Genomic DNA, 19,286 nt, shown 5'->3' on the forward strand with positions numbered 1-19,286 from the left:
GCTCCACGCAGAACGTGCCCTCCTTAATACCCATCACCAGGCCAACCCATCTCCCCACCCCCCTCCTCTCTAGAACCCTCAGTTTGTTTCTCAGAGTCCATAGTCTCTCATGGTTCGTCTCCCCCTCCGATTTCCTCCCCTTCATTCTTCCCCTCTTGCTATCTTCTAAAATGCAGATTCTTGATCCACAGAATCAAAATGGAAATAGGAATGTGCATTTTTAATTAAATGTAAATTATTTTGAATGAGAAATGGATGTTAACTGTACAAAATTTAAAAGATCAGAAGGAAAAAGTCTCTCTCCTGTTTCCCAGCTACCAGTTTCTCTTCAGAGAGGCAACCATTGTTACCAGTTTCTATGTATTCTTCTACTTTTTTTTTTTTAGATTTTATTTATTTATTTGACAGAGAGAGACACAGCGAGAGAGAGAACACAAGCAGGGGGAGTGGGAGAAGGAGAAGCAGGCTTCCCGCGAAGCAGGGAGCCCGATGCGGGGCTTGATCCCAGGACCCTGGGATCATGACCTGAGCCGAAGGCAGACGCTTAACGACTGAACCACTCAGGCGCCCCTCTATGTATTCTTCTAGAATCTGTTTCAATAAAAACAAACTTCCCAGGTGATTGTTATGATTATTATACATAATAAAATTAGAGAAACATTGCTCTATAAAGAAAAAATAATGTTTTGCTACATTAAAGACTGTCTTAATCATATTGATTTTTCCTTACCCGAGAATATATTATCCTGAAAAACAGTACTCAAGCTGATCACCTAAATAACATTCCATTTTTCCCATTTCTTCTCAGTAAAGAAAACATCTTCAATATTTTTTTCAGTTTGCCTAGAAGTTACCTCTGCTGCCAGTTCTCTGCGACCCAGTCTGGTATCCCACACTGGATTGCCTGGATTTTGGTGTTGAATAAACCAACTAGCTGGTGATCAAGTGGGGTTGACTTTCTGACTGCTCAGATGCTGAGGATTAATCATTTCCCAAAAAAACTCTTGGCCGTTTTTGAAAGAAAAAAAAAACAAAAAAAACCCTCCCTGCCCTAGCAAGAGCTTTTCTCATTAACTATAGAAATGCCTGTATCTCAGAAATGCTGTGCACACAATTAACTATTTATTGTGGACATTAACAAGTCCAGACTGCCTTACCTCTGCTTTACTGGGAAGCTCCATCTCATGTTTCTGTCTCTGTAGGGTCCAGGGCTTCAAGCAGAGTAAAGCATGGGTTAGTGTTTTCAGATATAAACCACTGTTGCAAGTTTGTCCTATGAAAGAGCAGGGGTACTTTAAATTCCAGCCCAAAACTTTAGCCCCATTCCACCCAATTTCACACCTGAAAGACTAACAAATATATGAAGAGATGATCAAAGTTGTTAGGAATAATCAAAGACAGGCAACCCCCTCCGGTCCCCTCCCCCACTTAGGAGCTTTGTACTATCACTTTGCTATCGCTCAATTAACCTTGCTTTGCTGCCCACCAAAACAAACCAAAAAAAAGGAATAATCAAAGACATTCATATTTTAAAAATGAGAGAGCACTTCATACCCCATCAGCTTGGCCAAATTTGGAGAGTGAATAGTAATAAGTTTTAGCTAAGATGAAGGAAAACAGGAAATTACAGACACTACTGGTGGAGAATAAGCTGGCTATACTGAGTGAAATTAAGTGTATCTATATACTGTGACCCAACAGTCCCACAGCAGATACATCCCAGAGGGATCCCCCATACGTCCAGTAGGGAATGGTCAAGGATTTCAGTGTGGCTTTGTGTGTGGTAGTGGAAAGTTGATGGTAATCTAAGTGTCCACCCTCAAGGGAATAGATGAAAATAATGTGGCTATCCACTGTGGAAGACCACCCAGCATTTAGAAACATTAAACCAGGCACACATTCAGCAACACGGACTGATTTTACAAACGTGGTGTTGAGTGACAATGTAAGAAACACAACAAGTTCTATAGCACATTTAATGAAAATAAAAAGCATATACATAGACAAATGTAGATCAGCAGATGCTAGAGCCTGGGGCAAGGGATGGGAGGTGATTGCTAATGGGTATGGGATCTCTTTTGGAGGTGATAAAAATATTCTGGAATTGGATAGTGATGGAGGTTGTAGAACTTTATGAATATATGAGAAACCACTGAATTGTTTGGTTTAAAAGGGTGAATTTTATGATATGTTAATCATATTTCAATAAAACACACACACAAAAACCAATATATTTTACAAGGATACATATGTGTTTAAGGACATATCAAAATATTGGAGTGGCTACCTAAAGGGGGATAGGATGGGATTGGGAATTAGGATGAGGTGAAGGAGGCCTCTTCACAGCCCATGACCTGAGGAAGATGATTAACTCAATCCTTTGGGCCTATGGTAAAATCAACAAATAAACAACAATAACAATAAAAACAACCACCACCTGCACCATAACACCAGAGGATGAGAGGAGGGAAGAAAAAAGGAAAGACATGCTTATAAATAGTTTTATTGAGCAAAGTATGCTATAATGATGAATGAAAAGAAATAGAATATTATAATTGTAGGTACCTTATACATGTAACTATATAAAACAATGTATGTAAATATTTGTATGTATGTATGTCACAAAAATATGACAGGTAGCTATAGTGTGTGTAGAGTAAAATAGTGTGGTAGGGTAGCAGTGCTTAGGCCCTGGTTGTATAATTTTGTCCACTAAGGTACTTAATCTGTCTGTAGCTTAGTTTCCTCGTGTAAAGTGGAAATGATAGTAAAAATACCCACTTCCAAAGGTGTTTATGAGAATTGCATGAGTTAATTGATGCCTGATATATAAACCTTATATAAGGGTTACCTGGTATTATTATTTTCCCAACTTTTTAAACTGTAGACTCCAGAATCAGACTGTGTATCCAATTGGGTTCCATCCACTACCCATTGATGATATGACTTTCACAAAGTTACCCAATCAGAACCCCAGTTTTTATCTATTATGAAGATTAAAAAGGAGAGTGTACTTGGCATGTAGTAAGCTCTCAATAAATGTTAATGGATTTATCATTAGGAATATTATTAATACATTGTCATAGTTTTTTATGTACAAATAGGGATAGAAAGCACAAAATATATTTTTCATGTTCTGCCTAATGTATAAATTCTTCCATTTTCATTGAATTCCATTTTTGGATATAGTCTTTCCAAACTTTCCTGTCTAGATGGGTTCCCAGTTTATATACTTGTGTGGCACTTTGACCATCATCTTCATAGGAGTAATTAATTAATTAGGGAGGTAAGCAATTTCTGGTTCATGTCTGTCATCTTCACTAGAATCTAAGCTCCATGATGGCAACCATGGTATCTGTCCATGCAGAGTATCTAGCACAGGGTCTGGCACTTTGTTCACAGACAAGAATTTACTGAATGAATGAACAAGTAATGAAATAAACAAAAAGCATTTTAACATGTACATTCTGAAATAGCATAGTCTTGAGATTAAAAGCAAGTATCATTTCCTCCATCTCTCTGAGAGGTGAGGAATTGCCCATCTTGTAAACTAGGAAGTGCCCATTTTATAAGAGATCTAATGATCTCATCTACATTCAGATCCCAGGGAGCTATTTTTGGCAGCTCTTCCTTTCTAGAATCACACTGCCTAAACCTGTCCCTAGGTATCCTTTCAGTTATAGTAGAGCTCTGGAAACCCAGTATTTTTCCAGAATCTCCTGTTCAGTAAAGGAAAAGTATGTCTCTCTAGATTATCTTCACCCAGTGTACATTAGCCCTTCCTCACTGACTCATGAAAGGTTAGGGATCTTAAAACTGTCTTTCATTTCACAGATGAGGAAATGGGTCCAGAAAAGTGGATTGACTTTCCTAAGCTTAACACTTGTGAATAATAGAGTTGAAGCAACTGGAAATAGTTTCATTCTTACATTCCCCCTCTCTTCCAATATAATAGATATAGATACAGTAATAGTCCCATTCATTAAAAATTATGTTTACAAAAGATTTTTTTAAATTCAGGAGAATGCTCTTGATATATTAAGTGACAGAAGAAGAGTAGAATTGTATGTATAATATGTATTCAATTATAAAATAGACAAATATCTGAGGGCATGTATGTGTGTGTATTTCTGTTATCAGTGTATATAGAAAATAAAAAAAGGAAATGTGCCAAAATATTAACGCTGTTTATCTCTGGATGGTGGGGTTATAGTTTATTTTTATTAATGCTTTTTGGCATTAAAATTTTATTTTCAATGAGCATGTAATACTTTATAATCAGAAATTTAGGTTTTTAAATTCCTGATCTAATATTTTTGAAGGGTTTTATTCTGGTACTGGTCAACACTGCAAGGTGAGGGGGCATCAATCTAGAATCCAAAGAAGTTTTACCCAGTCATTTAACCTGATCTGTAAAGTGGGTAGAATTACATCTACTACACAGGGCTATTGTGTGTGTGTGTGTGTGTGTGTGTGTGTGTGAAATAATAAATAAGACATTCCTTTGTAACACTAAAGCTTGATTAAGTTGTTAAGTGGGATTATAATGATGATAAATTCCTGTGGCCCAAAAGAGGTAGGAGAACCCTTAGGATAGCAGGTAGCTTTGTGCTGAGGAAGTTGGGTTGGGGGAGGAGAGAGATACAAGTGTGAGGAGAAAGGTGAGAGCAGTTTTTGCCAATACTTAAAAGAAAAGATCACCCCTCTTCTCCCTTTTCTCCATACTTCCCCTACATGCCTCAATGTTCCCTCTTGAGATCAAATCTTCCTTCTATCTCTCAAGCTGCCCACACAAAAGGCAGGCTCTAGTGAATTTTAAGGCAATAGTAGGTTTGTTTCACAATCCTTGCATTCTATTTCACATTCCCTGTGAAAGGCCTCTATGTAGGAATGTGACCAGCAGTCTACTAAGGCCTGTCCAGTCCCAAACTGGGAAGGGGTTATTTCCACTCTGGATGATAAGAGTTTGTAATGAAAACAAGATAACTTTTAGCTAGAACCATTTGTACTGAGCTATATCATTCGCAAGGCTTTTTTAATCAATATTTTGGGGTCTTACAAATTCTATGGAAAATAAGATTTCACACAAAGCAATGATTTTTTAAGTTAGTCGAAGGAGCCAAAGGTAGCATGTCAAATTATTGTTACTTTTACATTTTTTTTAAAGATTTTTTTATTTATTCATTCGAGACACAGAGATACAGAGAGAGAGACAGAGAGCATGAGCAGGGGGAGAAGCAGAGGGAGGGGGAGAAGCAGAGGGAGGGGGAGAAGCAGACTCCCCGCTGAGCAGGGAGCCCGACGCGGGGCTCGATCCCAGGACCCTGGAATCACGACCGGAGCTAAAGGCAGACGCCCAACCATCTGAGCCACCCAGGCGCGCCACTTTTACATTTTTAAAAAGTAATACAGACCTATAGTCAATTTACCCAAGAAAAATGAAAACATATGTTCACACAAAAACCTGCACACAAACATTAATAGCTGCTTTATTCATAATTGCCAAAAACTGGAAATAACTCAAATGTTCTTTAACTGGTAAATGAATAAACAAACTTTGGTGCATCCATGTAATAGAATACTACCCAGCCATAAAAAGGAATGAACACAACAACATGGATGACTCTCAAATGTGTTACACTAAGTAAGGGAAGCCAGATCCAAAAGGCTTTAATTGTATTATTCCACTTATATGACATTCTGGAAGAGGAAACTATAGGGGAAAACAAATCAGTGGTTGTCAGAGGATGGGATTGGGGGAGGGGTTCCGCAAAGAGAGAGAGTGAATATTGAAGGGTGATGGCACTATTCTTGATTGCGATACATGAATATGCATTTGTCAAAACTCATAGAACAGCACATCAAAAAGTGAATTTTACTATATAAATTTTAAAAATAAATTTATAAAAGTAAAAATAAAGTAACCAGCCGGTGGTAAATTCAAACAAAACAAGGAATTCAGTAAAAAAAAAAAGTCTCCCTCCCAGAGCTTTATGGTGATAGAAAAAATCTGCATTTTGATTGCAGTGATGGTTATGTAAATCTACCCATGTGATAAAATGAGATAGAACTATACATACATTTTACACCCGTGCCAATTTCCTGCTGTTGGTATTATACTATAGTTAAGATGTAACCCCTGGGGAAAACTGTGTGAGGAGTAGGAGGATCTCTGTATTTTCTTTGCAACCTCCTGTTTATATATATATTTTAAGTATCTCTCAACAAAACTTCCTATCTAGTCCTGCTCCCTAGAGGTGAACACTTAGAAATTTCTGGTGTATCTTCTGCATATTAATCTTTTATATGTGTATATATGCACATCTACATTTAACTTTAGCTATTAATGTTTGTGTGCAGGTTTTTGTGTGAACATATGTTTTCATTTTTCTTGGGTAAATTGACTATAGGTCTGTATTACTTTTTAAAAATGTAAAAGTGGCGCGCCTGGGTGGCTCAGATGGTTGGGTGTCTGCCTTCAGCTCGGGTCGTGATCCCAGGGTCCTGGGATCGAGCCCTGCGTCGGGCTCCCTGCTCAGCGGGGAGTCTGCTTCTCCCCCTCCCTCAAACTGGCATATCATACATTGTTCTGCATCTCACTATTTTTCTTTTTTTAAGAGTTATTTATTTTAGAGAGAGAGAGAGGACAGGCAAGCACGAGTGGGGGTAAGGTCAGAGGGAGATGGAGAGAATCTCAAGCAGACTCCCTGCTGAGCACGGTGCCCATCTCAGGACACTGAGATCATGACTTCAGCAGAATTCAAGAGTCCCACGCTTAATCGACTGAGCCACCCAGGCGCCCCTCCCTATTTTTCAGCTATTACTTTGGAGATATTTCTATATCACAAACACATGAATCCCCATCATTCTTTTTTCCTGCTGCATAGTATTCCATAACCTAGTAATGTCACAATTTATTATGGACATTTGGATCTTATTCATGGACATTTGGAACTTAAGAAGGAGTTGAACTTAAGTAATTAGGAAATTTTTAAAACCTAAAAGGTCAACCAGACTTGAGACCAAATGCAAAGTTTTTACAGACTCAAGACTTGTCTCCGGCGTATCTTTTGACCAGAAGGGGGAAGGCAAGAGACAGGAGGAGAGGCAAAACGCTGGGAAATATCCCTGGCCAATGGGGAAGCAGTGGGGCCGACAGGGAATTACTGCCGGGTAGGAGCTCCCGGAGGGGCGCCCTACTGCTGGAGCAGGAGGCCGAGCTCCAAAGCCAAGCTTTCCTTAGGCTGCCGCTCAGATACACCTAAGTGTTTCGGGGGTTATGCGTGGTGCAGTGATGCGTAGCCACCTCCGGCCTCCTGCGGGGACCCCCGGCGGGGGCAGGGTCTGAACCCGCATCGCCTCCAGCCCACGCTCGCAGGGGGCGCACACGTGGTGACCTGCCCGCGGCCGGGTTCCCGGCTCCGGCTCCTCCTCCCTCCAGATCTCGCACTGTTCTCTGCAGTATCACGTGCAGCCGCGCCGGGTGCAGGATGGCGGCTGCGGCAACAGCGGTGGGTGTCAGGCTCCGGGACTGCTGCAGCCGAGGCGCTGTGCTCCTGCTCTTCTTCTCCCTGTCCCCTCAGCCCCCGGCCGCCGCCGCTTGGCTGCTGGGCCTGCGGCCCGAGGACACCGCTGGAGGCCGCGTGTCCCTGGAAGGGGGCACCCTGCGCGCCGCGGAAGGCACCAGCTTCCTCCTGCGCGTCTATTTCCAGCCCGGGCCCGCGGCGCCCGCGGCGCGGGTGCCCGCACCCACCCTTTCCCCGGGAGAGAACGGCACCGGCGACTGGGCTCCGCGGCTCGTGTTCATCGAGGAGCCCCCGGGAAGTAGCGGCGTGGCGCCCAGTGCTGTCCCCACGCGCCGCCCGGGGCCGCAGCGCTGCCGCGAACAGAGCGACTGGGCGTCGGACGTGGAGGTCCTGGGTCCCCTGCGCCCCGGAGGCGTGGCGGGTTCGGCTTTAGTCCAGGTGCGGGTGCGGGAGCTGCGCAAGGGCGAGGCAGAGAGGGGCGGAGCGGGCGGTGGCGGGAAGCTCTTCTCGCTGTGCGCCTGGGACGGGCGCGCCTGGCACCACCACGGCGCCGCCGGCGGCTTCCTGCTGCGCGTCCGCCCGCGGCTGTACGGTCCTGGCGGGGACCTGCTGACGCCCGCGTGGCTTCGGGCGCTCGGGGCGCTCCTGCTGCTCGCCCTGTCTGCCCTATTCAGCGGCCTGCGCCTGAGCCTGCTCTCGCTGGACCCGGTGGAGTTACGGGTGCTGCGGAACAGTGGCTCGGCCGCAGAGCAGGAGCAGGCGCGCCGCGTGCAGGCCGTGCGCGGCAGGGGGACCCATCTGCTCTGCACCCTGCTCCTGGGCCAAGCCGGAGCCAACGCGGCCCTGGCCGGCTGGCTGTACGCCTCGTTGCCGCCGGGCGTCGGGGGCACTGGAGAAGATGACGGCGAGGCAGGGATTCACTTCCCGTGGCTGCCGGCGCTCGTGTGCACCGGCGCCGTGTTTCTGGGCGCCGAGATCTGCCCCTACTCGGTTTGTTCGCGGCACGGGCTGGCCATCGCCTCGCACAGCGTGTGTCTGACCCGACTCCTGATGGCGGCCGCCTTCCCCGTGTGCTACCCGCTGGGCCGCCTGCTGGACTGGGCGCTGCGACAGGAGATCAGCACCTTCTACACGCGGGAGAAGCTGCTGGAGACGCTACGGGCCGCGGACCCCTACAGCGACCTGGTGAAGGAGGAACTCAACATCATCCAGGGCGCCTTGGAGCTGCGCACCAAGGTGGTGGAGGAGGTGCTGACCCCCCTCGGGGACTGCTTCATGCTGCGCTCGGACGCCGTGCTCGACTTCGCCACGGTCTCGGAGATTCTGCGCAGCGGCTACACTCGCATCCCCGTGTACGAGGGCGATCAGCGGCACAACATTGTGGACATTCTGTTTGTCAAGGACTTGGCCTTCGTGGACCCCGACGACTGCACGCCGCTGCTCACCGTCACTCGCTTCTACAACCGGCCCCTGCACTGCGTCTTCAATGATACCCGGCTGGACACGGTGCTGGAGGAGTTTAAGAAGGGTGAGCAGTGGTCTATCTCCTCTCTCAGCTACTTCCCCCTTCAAAAGTATTCATAAACATGTGAAGTTTCAGGTGTGCAAAGCAACTCTCCTATGATAGCAAAAACTCAAGGAAGGCCCCACCTCTTGGTGGCTATTTTCATTTCACTTTTTCCTACCTTCCTTGCAGATGACTGAGCCCCAGGCTCTAACCTTTTACTTGGCTCACAAGATGCGCTATATGCCTCATTCATTCCCTTTCAGTATTTTTCAGGACCTAACAATTGCCAGGTATTGTGCAGGTTGGACCCGTGATAGTCCTTGGAGATCATTGGGTAGCTCCCCACCCAGTACAGGAGGATCCTCTACAGCCTCCGATAATAAGCAGCCTTCCTTTTAAATTCTTCCCAGGGCTGGAAACTCACAATCTCCCAGGCAAACTAACTCCATTGTTGGACAGCTCCAGCTGCTGATAATGTCTTTCTTACATGGAGCAGAAAGTTATGTCCCAGGAACTTCCCTCTGGGTCCTTTCCATCCTTTGAATCACACAGAGTAGTAAGCCCCAGACACCTTAGTGGTTCTTCTCCCTTATTTAACTTTCCCAATAACCAGGTTGGATTAAAAATGGACCCAGACTAAAAGTTGACTACGGCATCAAGGTCCTTGTACTTCTGGGAACTGGGGTTCCATGAGAGAGGGTGGATCTGGATGTGAGGAAATATTCTGGTAAAGGGAACCACTAGAAAATTCGCATATACAAATGAATGGGGTTTCCTTCAGAGCAGTCACCACTCCACCCCTATCATGTCTATAGCATATCTACTACCATCTGGGGTTTGCCTTTAGAAACTGTCTTCTGGAGTTGAGTACAATTCACTCAAGAAAAATCAGCCTGGATTCTTTAGGGTCAATCTTCTTGGGATTACACAGTTTGACTGGTTCTCCTAGTTAACCAGAAGAACACTTGATTGTTTTTGAAAATCAAATCCACCTTCAAGAGTCACCATTGAGTGCAGAAGACTATCTCACAGACCCTGAAAACAATTCCAGGAATGAGTTGAGAACAGTGACATGGTGAGAATAAGTGTAGAACCTTCTAGAATGACCATTTTGAAGGAGGCATTCATCTGTACATATGAGTTAGCATGTTTAGTAAAAACAGAACAAAAACATCAATCCCCTGACTATAGAATCAAGCTTCAAATATAGCTTCCCTGTGGCTAGCAGGACATTTGGCATATCTTGATACATCTTTTTGATTATCAAAAGTTCAGTCTCATTACTTTATCATCACAAGTACTCTTTAGGACTTTCATACAAAGAGAAATCTGGGGTCTTCCTCCTGCCACAATTTTTTTGGACAAATAAAATTGTGTTAAGTATCAAAGTGTAGCCTGAAAAGGGGGGTGGGGGGGGAGGAGTTAAAAACCTATTTTCAGTCCCAGCTGTAGACTTCGTGTTGGTATCATGAGAATGAGAGGGAAATGTGTATATATTACAGTTGTTTTAGCCCAGTTTGGGCTGTTGTTTAACCCTTTTCCATCTGTCTCCCCTAAGTCCTTCCCTGACTCGATCCCACTGTACTCCTAGGTTCATCCATCCACTCTTAGAATTATTCTTACATTTTGTAAGACTGCTACAGAAGGGAGTCTTGGATCTGGGCATAAAAACTGTGAAAATTTATATATTAGTTTGCAAGGACTGCCATAACAAAATACCATAAACTGAGTGGCTTAAACAACAGAAGTTTATTTCCTCACAGTTCTGGAATCTGGAAGTCCAAGATCAAGGTGTCGGCAGGTTTGGTTTCTTCTGAGGACTCTCCTTTTGGCTTGCAGATGGCTGCCTTCTCTCTGTGTCCTTTCACGGTCATCCTTCAGTGTGTGTGAGCTCATTCCTGGAATCTCTGTGGTTGTAATCATTTCTTCTTATAAAGACATCAGTCAGGTTGGATTAGGGCCCACCCTATCAGCCTGATTCTAACATAACTATCCCTTAAACGTGATAGTTAAGAGAGAGTGCAGTTAAGATAGTGTCTCATTGTCATGTGCTACTGGAGGATATTTTTCATGAAACTCCTATAAACTCATTCATTCATTCGTTCATTTACTATTTATTGAGTACCTATGGAGTAGGCAATAGGTGAGACAATAACAGTGCCCTTAGAAAGTTAACAGTCTACAAGGGTGTACCATGTCAGAATAAAGACAGTCTTCAGAAGCAGGAATTGTGTCTCACTAACCTTTGTATCCTTCGCACCTTGCACAGTGCCTTGCACATAGTAGGCTGCTCAAAAAAAGTCAGTACTGATCTGAAATGAGCCCTGCTGCAGAATTTCTAAATCTGGTCTGAAAAAGGCTTGTCTGTGTTCTATCAGTAGTCAGTTTGTAGTTAGCTAGATCGCTCAAGAGAAGCTGGGAATTACGACGCACACCATGCCAACGAAGAGATTTCCACATCCCTTCAGAGCCTTGCTCCTTCCTCAAGGTGTGCTCCAGAAACCAGCAGCATGGGCTTCACCTCGGACCTTGTTAGAAATGCAGAATTTCCTACCTCATTTTAAATCCACTGAATGAAAATCTGCATTTTAACAAGCACCCAGGTGACTCATGTGTACATTAGAGCCTGAGAAGCATTGCCTTCAGCGAACCTTATTAATAGTGATTGGTAGATTTACTTAGAATAAATACAAGGAATAAGTATCAAGTTGAGTGTTCTCTGGCTTCATGCCATATAACACAGTGGTCATTTTCTATACACGTTGTGTTTGCACCATAGGTTAGGAAAGGAAAGCCCAGTTGAACTACTTTTCTTTACCTTTAAAAATAACTTTTAAAGTAAGTCATAAAAGCCCTTCTGTTTCCCTCACTTCTTTGCATCTCAAGTAACTAAACAAACCCCTTAGGAGGTAGGGGAGGAAAATGATAAATAGGAACAATTACCATTAATTGAGCAACAGCTCTGATAGGCACCCTGCCAAGCCCTTTACATACTCAGAATAACCCTCCTGGGTGGACATTATCAACTCCATTTTATACTAAAAGAAGAAACTAAAGCTCAGATGCATTACTTGACTTATTCAACTCCCCACAGTTGATAACTGAATTGTGATTTGAACTAGATCTGCAAGACCCTAAAGCCTGTGCTTTTCCCACTACACCAGTCTCATTCCATCCTCTACCTTAGAACTCCTGCCACCCACAGGGTTCAAAGCCAGCCTTTCACCTCTGGCTTGCTGCCTCTGGCTGATTTACCTCTAGTTTTCATAGGTTAGAAATGGAGCTTTTATAATTACAGTGATTGCTAACATGTATATTGCATTTTACAAAACATTTCTACCTATCTTCTCTTATCTGATCCATAAAACAACTCTGCAGTTACAGGTGAGGAACCCAAGACCCAGAAAGGTTACTTGGCCTATCTAAGACCATCACTAAGCTAGTATTCCAAGGCCCAGATTCAAACCCAGGTCATGTGACTCCGAAGGTCTTACCCATATGGGATTTTACCTCTTTACTTCTTATGAGCTCCAGGTCTTTAGAAATGGGGAAAAGGAAAAATGTCTTTCTAGCTAGCATGCTAGCTTTACTAAAAGGAACAGTATTGGGCGCCTGGGTGGCTCAGTTGGTTAAGCGACTGCCTTCGGCTCAGGTCATGGTCCCAGAGTCCTGGGATCGAGTCCCACATCTGGCTCCCGGCTCGGCGGGGAGCCTGCTTCTCCCTCTGACCCTCTCCCCTCTCATGCTGTTTCTCTCTCTCTCTCTCAAATAAATAAATAAATAAAATTTAAAAAAAAAAAGGAACAGTATTTCTCCCTACTGGACTGTGAGCTCCTTAAGGGCAGACAATGAATCTTACTTATTTTGTATTCTCAGGACAAGCACAGCGGCCACCATGACAAGGGGATGAATAGAATATTTATTGAATGAATGGTTTTAAGTAGCTAATTTCTACTGTATTTTTTATGTTTGAGTGAGGTGAACCCAAAGTATAGGATAATTAGTGTTGTTCCATTGACCATAACCAACCTCTCCTCTTCCCAGATTCTCTACCCGAGTCAGCAGCACCACTGCCCTGCCAGTCTCCCAGGCGAGAAAGCTCCCCTTCACCCCACACCCTCATCCTACTAATCACTGATATGTCTGTTGAGTTGCCATCGACTAGGTGGCTTCAACAACAGACGTTTATTTTCTCACTGTTTAGAGGCCAGAAGTCCAAGATCAAGGTTCCACCTGATTCAGTTTCTGGTGAGGGCTCTCTCCCTGGCTTCTCAGTACATCTTCACATGGCCTTTCCTCAGTACGTGTATACAGAGAGAGTGAGCTCTGGTCTCTTCCTTGTATAGCAGTCCTGTTGGCTTAGGGCCCCACCCTTAGGATCTTATCTAACTTAAATGATTTCCTCAGAGGCCCCACTGGGGGGAGGGGGGTTAGTGCTTCAACATATGAATTTGGGTCGGGGGAGAGAGACATTCAGTCCATAACAATGACTGAAGTCTGCCAGAAATTTGCCAAAATTGCATCAAAAATATTTCTTGTATCTATATATGGTCTAGTCCACTCTTTCACTCAGGTGAGTCATTGAATTTATCGAAGAAATAGTTGCTGTGTAGCTGTTGTTTCGGCATGGTGGAGAACATACAACAGTCCTGTCTGCATAGGGCTTTCATTCCAATGGGAGAGACGAAAATTAAACAAATGAGATAGTGATTAAGAGCATAAGCTTTGCTGCCAGACTGCCCGAACTGCATCCTGGCCTCGGGACAGTTACTTAACTGTCTGTTTTGTTAGCTATAAAATGAGGATAATAACGGTATTTACTTATAGGGTTGGTTGAAATAATAAGATACTTCTGCATTATACTGCTTATTTAGTAATTGTCATTATAAATGCTAAATAAATGTTCACTAAGATTCTTAAATATAAGCACAAACCTATTACTCTTTTGTGCAAATGCCTCCTAAGAAATTTTGCTTCTTCTAATTTTTGTCTCCCTCCAATCTGTCCTCTCCCTTGCCACTGGAATAATCTCCGGTGACGTCATCCCCTGCACAAAACGCTTCTGCTCTCCCCCCACTGCCTGCAGGATGAAGTCAAAGCTGTGCTCTCCTGACCTGCTCCCTGCCTTCCCCTCCAGGCTCATCCCTCACCACTCCCTACCTCAGCTCCCTGCTCGGGCAGCATTGAATTTCACAGCCACACGGCTATTGCCTCTGTCCCTTTCCCCATGCTGTCCTCTTTCTCAGGAACATGCATTGCCTGATTAATCCCTGCTCCAGCTCCTCTGGGAAGCTTCTGTAAAGCCCAGTTTGAGCCAACTTAATTGTCCCATATCTCTCTTATTGAATTAACAGGTCGCATGATTGGTTTTGCTTATTAGTGCTGCACACCCACAGAACAAGCCAGAGACTATCCTATCTGTCTTTGTAGCTGTAACACCTAACAACAGATACGGCACATGATAAGTTTTCAGTAAGTGCTTGCTGAATGACTAAATGAGTAACTGAAGGAGTTAAACTTTAACAGAAAGGATCTGCACAGCTCTGTAGTAAATGCATCATTAATGATCTCCAGCCAATCATTGTGGGCCATGCAGGACAAAGGCACATTTTAAGTGTTAGAAGAAAAGTGTTGTATATATGGTTTCTCCACTTTTTTAGGTACATCTATTTATTGTAACAATTATTGATCCCTTGTTGTGTTGAAAGCACTGTGCTAAGAGTTGGATGTATGAGATACAGTCCCTGCTCCCAAAGAGCCTACAGCCTGATAGGAGAAGAGTGTTCCCCTTTGAAAAGCAGGAGGCAGGCTGGACTCACCTTTCTCCCCACCCCCCACTTCAACAACATTACAATTCACAAGTCATGTTTCAGCATGTAGCATGTGGATAAGACAGACCTGTATATAAATCATTAACACAAAAGTGATACAACAGAAATATAAAAATGCAATGAGAGCATGGAGAAGAGAGTGACTATGGTTAGGTTTTTGGCTTTTATAAAATTTTTACTGAAGTTTGTAAGTTTCTGTACTACATATTCAGTATAGAAAACTGAAAAGTATAGAACAGTAGACAAAGCATGGAAATCACCTGAAGGTAATCATCCCACCATCCTGAAATAATAACTCCTAATATTTTGTCATATTAAAAAATATAGCACCCATAGTAACCTTAATCAAATTCTTAAAAAGAAAATAAAGAGAAAAATCCATGGTCTTGCCTTCTTCCATTAATAAAATATCCCATTCTAATCCCAAGAGTGATTTTTTTATATGGTGATAATTATTTTCACTGTAGTCTCCTTGGGAGTGAGTCCCATAATTTGGGAAGACTGATTTATAAAATGGAGCCCTAAAGATTTGTTGAACTTAATTTCTACAGTTTACTCTGTTTATTAGACTGTTTTTAGGAGAAAACCAACCGTATACAGAGAACAGGGAGAAGGAATAAAGATTCGTTCTGAAGTCAGTGGCCTCTGGGTGCTATTGCTCTAATGTTTAACAGTTAAACAACTTGGCTCTGCTGGGTTAGTAACACCATCTTCCTAAACAAAACACCTCATAATGCACATAATGTTGGATTATTCTATCTATAGACCATCACGGCTGTAAAATAGCTTATTGCAGTTTTCATACTCATTCTTTGTTCATTCATTCATTGATTCATTCATTTATTTAGTAAATATTAAACTTCCGCTTTAGACCAGGCACTGTACTAGGCCCTGGGAATACAGTGATGAACAAGACAGACATAGTGGAGCTAAAAAGGTATCCTCTTCAATCTTTGGTTCTACCGCATGTGATCTGTTGCTTAAAAGACGATCCAGCTAGCCAATAAACGCTCCTGGCATAGACACACAATGTAACATTTTCACTGAGGAATAATCTGGTTCAAAAGTCAGTGTTTTGCTTTATCACTCCAAATTCTGATGTGATACTTTAGCAGGAAGAATAATCATCCCATTGCTTAATTCTATAAAAAGCTGCCAAAACATTAGTGCTACATTTTTTTGTCTTTCGTAAAATAAAAAATTATTTTCACTCAAAGTTCTATTTCACCGATATAATTAGATGTAATAGGTTTAAAAACATGTTAAACATTGCTAAATAATAATTAGTAGAATTTAGAATGTTTACCTTCTAAACAGTAATTAGAGTAAACGGTAAACAAAGCATAGCCCATCATGTACAGGGAGGCAGAACAAAAATAAACAAGAAAAAGTAGAAATAATTAGATATACGAGGCATTAAATTGCTGATTTATATTTCTTTCTGTAGACATTTTTATTATGATTATGTGATATTGTTCTGAAATAATTTGTTCTCAGCCTGGCAAAAGAAATATGAGGTAACAATAGAATCTGAGCTGGAAGGGGCACTGAAAAACCTGACCGAGAGTCTAATTCACGCTTTCATTTTTAGATTTAGTTATCTTTTCCAGCATGTAACAGCCTTCATTGTCAGACTTTTTATCTAATCTAAATCCCACAGGCTGCAGTTAAATTCCATTTCCTCGTTTTATCATCCTTGGTGAGTCCTCTCTTATTTGAAGAATATAGTAGCTCACCTCAATTCCATTTTTTAACAACAAATACATTGGGTTGTGTTTCTGGACCCCTTAAAGCATTTGGGTATCAAGGCGGGGGGTGGTATCTGTGGATGTTCCTAATACTTTCTTAAACTGGTTTACCTCTAGGCCCAATAAGACCTTTCATAACAACTCTTCCAATTCTCTTTATTGTCTGCTGTCTCTTCCTTTCCAAATTGGGATTCTTCTCAATTCATTCTTCTTTCCTTTCTCCCTCCCTACCTCCCTTCCAACCTCCCTCTTCACCTTCCTTCCTTCCTTCCTCCCTCCCTCCCTCTCTCCGTCCTTCCCTCCCTTCCTTCCAAATGACATTATTCTGTGTCAGGCCTCCTGCCCTCCTGGTGCTTGCCATGCAGTAGAAAGATCTACATTAACCAATAAATAATTACGAGTGGTAACAAGTGATTTGAAGAAAAGGTAGAGGGAGGCATGAGAGCATATAATAGGGGCCCTGACCTGGTCTTGTGGGGAAGGATAGACTCCTCCCCCTCCCCAAGTGATATTTGAGCTGAATCCTAAAGGGTGGCAAGAAGGAGTTTCCCAGAGGAAGAGCTTTCCGGGGGAAGGGGGCAGACGTGCAAAGGCTTTGAGGAAAGGGGGCAGTGTGGCTGTCATGTGGGTTCCTGGGCCATTTAATATCCGTTAGGGAAAGTGCCACCTCTGCCAGCCAACCTTCCCTCTAACCCTAGTGACTGTGTGGGCAGCCGAGTTCAGGAACATTCACTGAGGGCATGGCTACCAGGGCTCTGGGAGATGGACGCAGATTTAAATATGGGAAAGAGCCTGCCCTCCAGGAGCCTGAAAGGAGGAAGGTCTCTGATGGAAAGGGTACCGGGCAGCCTGGCAGGTAGGCAAGGGCATCCAGACATCTGTGGGGTAGGCAGAAGGGAGAAATTCCCTGGGAGGATCTGGGAAAATTCTCTGAGGAAAAGGATTTTGACAAACAATTATGAAGGGAAAGGGCATTCCAGCTGAGGCAGGAGACTAAACTAGAAGAATAAAGGCAGAAAAGAAGCGGACGCCACATTTGAATGCTGGAAGGCAACGATCTTAATGCTTTTCTTCAAGTAAAATGGGGAACTAGGCAGAATGAGATATTTGTCAAACATAATTTCTGTTCTCTCCAAAGGCCAAAGCTATATATTTTAACCATTTTTGGTGGTGATATTTCTAAAATGTTTTATGCCCATTCCTGCCTTCCTTAGGAAAGGATCCTAAATATAACCTAATCTTTTCTTGATGACGCAGGAGGGTGGTCATGAGAATGTAGTTATTTTATGCTGTGTTATAAAGCCATTCGTTGTCTATTTTCTTCTGTCCCCTGGTTATCAGCTGCTAGTTCTCTTTGAGTCGGCCTCGAGCCAACCCCTCCCCCCCACCTCACTCATCACAAAACCACTCTTTCTGTGTGTCTTTCAGAGCCTCTATTTACTGAGAAATCAAGTAAATATATGTTTTGGGAATTGTGTGCCTGGTATACAATAAGCTCCAATAAATATTAGTTGAATAAATGATTAATTAGGCTTTGACTGGGAGCCTAGGGCATGGGGTTGGTGTATGGACCTGGAGTAGCTCCTTCTGGGACCAGATTTAAAGCTGTGAAAAGTCAGATCTCCAGATAATGGGTCATTACTCTGCTAATTTTGCAGTGTTGCTTAGCAAGCCAAACTGCCAACCAGCTCAGATCCTAGTGACTAACAACTATTTTTTCATGCCCTGGTAATACTGGTTACCATGGTGTTCTGGGTGACACAGTTGGCTTTTTTATAATTGCCTTTAGGGGCGCCTGGGTGACTCAGTCGTTAAGCGTCTGCCTTCGGCTCAGGTCATGATCCCAGGGTCCTGGGTTTGAGCCCCACATCGGGCTCCCTGATCAGCGGGAAGCCTGCTTCTCCCTCTCCCACTCCCCCTGCTTGTGTTCCCTCTCTCGCTGTGTCTCTCTCTGTCAAATAAATAAAATCTTTAAAAAAAAAAAAATATATATATATATATATATGTAATTGCCTTTAGTGGCTCAAGAAATTTTTTTGTGAGAAGCGTATTGATTATTCTATTTTGGATGAAGTAGAGCAAGATAATTACTACAAAGTATAGCCTTTTTTCATAAACTAGAGAAAAGGACTGTTTTGTTTTTCCAAATCAAGGTGGTTGCTACAGGACTGGTAGGGATGGTAACATTTTTGTGTTTCTCTTCCTGATCTGATAGAAAGTAATTTGATTTGTTTGTATAGATTAAAAAAAAAAAATCTAGCATGTGTCAAGACATCTTTTTGTCATCTTATTCCAATGGAATTCTTCAATATTAACATATAAATTGTGTGCCTGGTATTGAGTTCACAACCCTTTGTAAATGCAAGAGGCTTACAACTGTCAGCACTGTTAAAATTCTGGTATACACCACAAAGAATCATCCTGTAAAGCCAAACTGTTTTTGTAGCCGAGGACTGTTTAGACTTCTAAAAGTAGAGAATTTTAGGGGTGCCTTTGTGGCTCAGTCGGTTAAGTGTCTGACTCTTGATTTCGGCTCAGATCATGATCTCAGGCGTGGAGCCTGCTTAAGATTCTCCCTCTCCCCCTCTGCACCCCCCTCTAAAAAAAAAAAAAATAGAGAATTTTAGGACCTTGGAGGTCACCTGGTCCCATCCTTTAATTTTAAGGTGGAGGA

General features: G+C 43.1%; 1 protein-coding gene across 1 annotated transcript in view; it reads left to right on the top strand.

The window, feature by feature from the left end:
- The first annotated feature begins 7,490 nt into the window (after positions 1-7,490).
- Positions 7,491-19,286, top strand: part of CNNM1 (cyclin and CBS domain divalent metal cation transport mediator 1) — a 56,641-nt gene continuing 44,845 nt past the window's right edge. The window contains exon 1 of the mRNA XM_021699969.1: positions 7,491-9,054. Within this exon, the coding sequence (XP_021555644.1) occupies positions 7,491-9,054 (1,564 nt within the window). The remainder of the gene's footprint in view (positions 9,055-19,286) is intronic.

The sequence above is a fragment of the Neomonachus schauinslandi genome, chromosome 6, assembly GCF_002201575.2.
Source record: "Neomonachus schauinslandi chromosome 6, ASM220157v2, whole genome shotgun sequence".
Taxonomy (NCBI): Eukaryota; Metazoa; Chordata; class Mammalia; order Carnivora; family Phocidae; genus Neomonachus; species Neomonachus schauinslandi.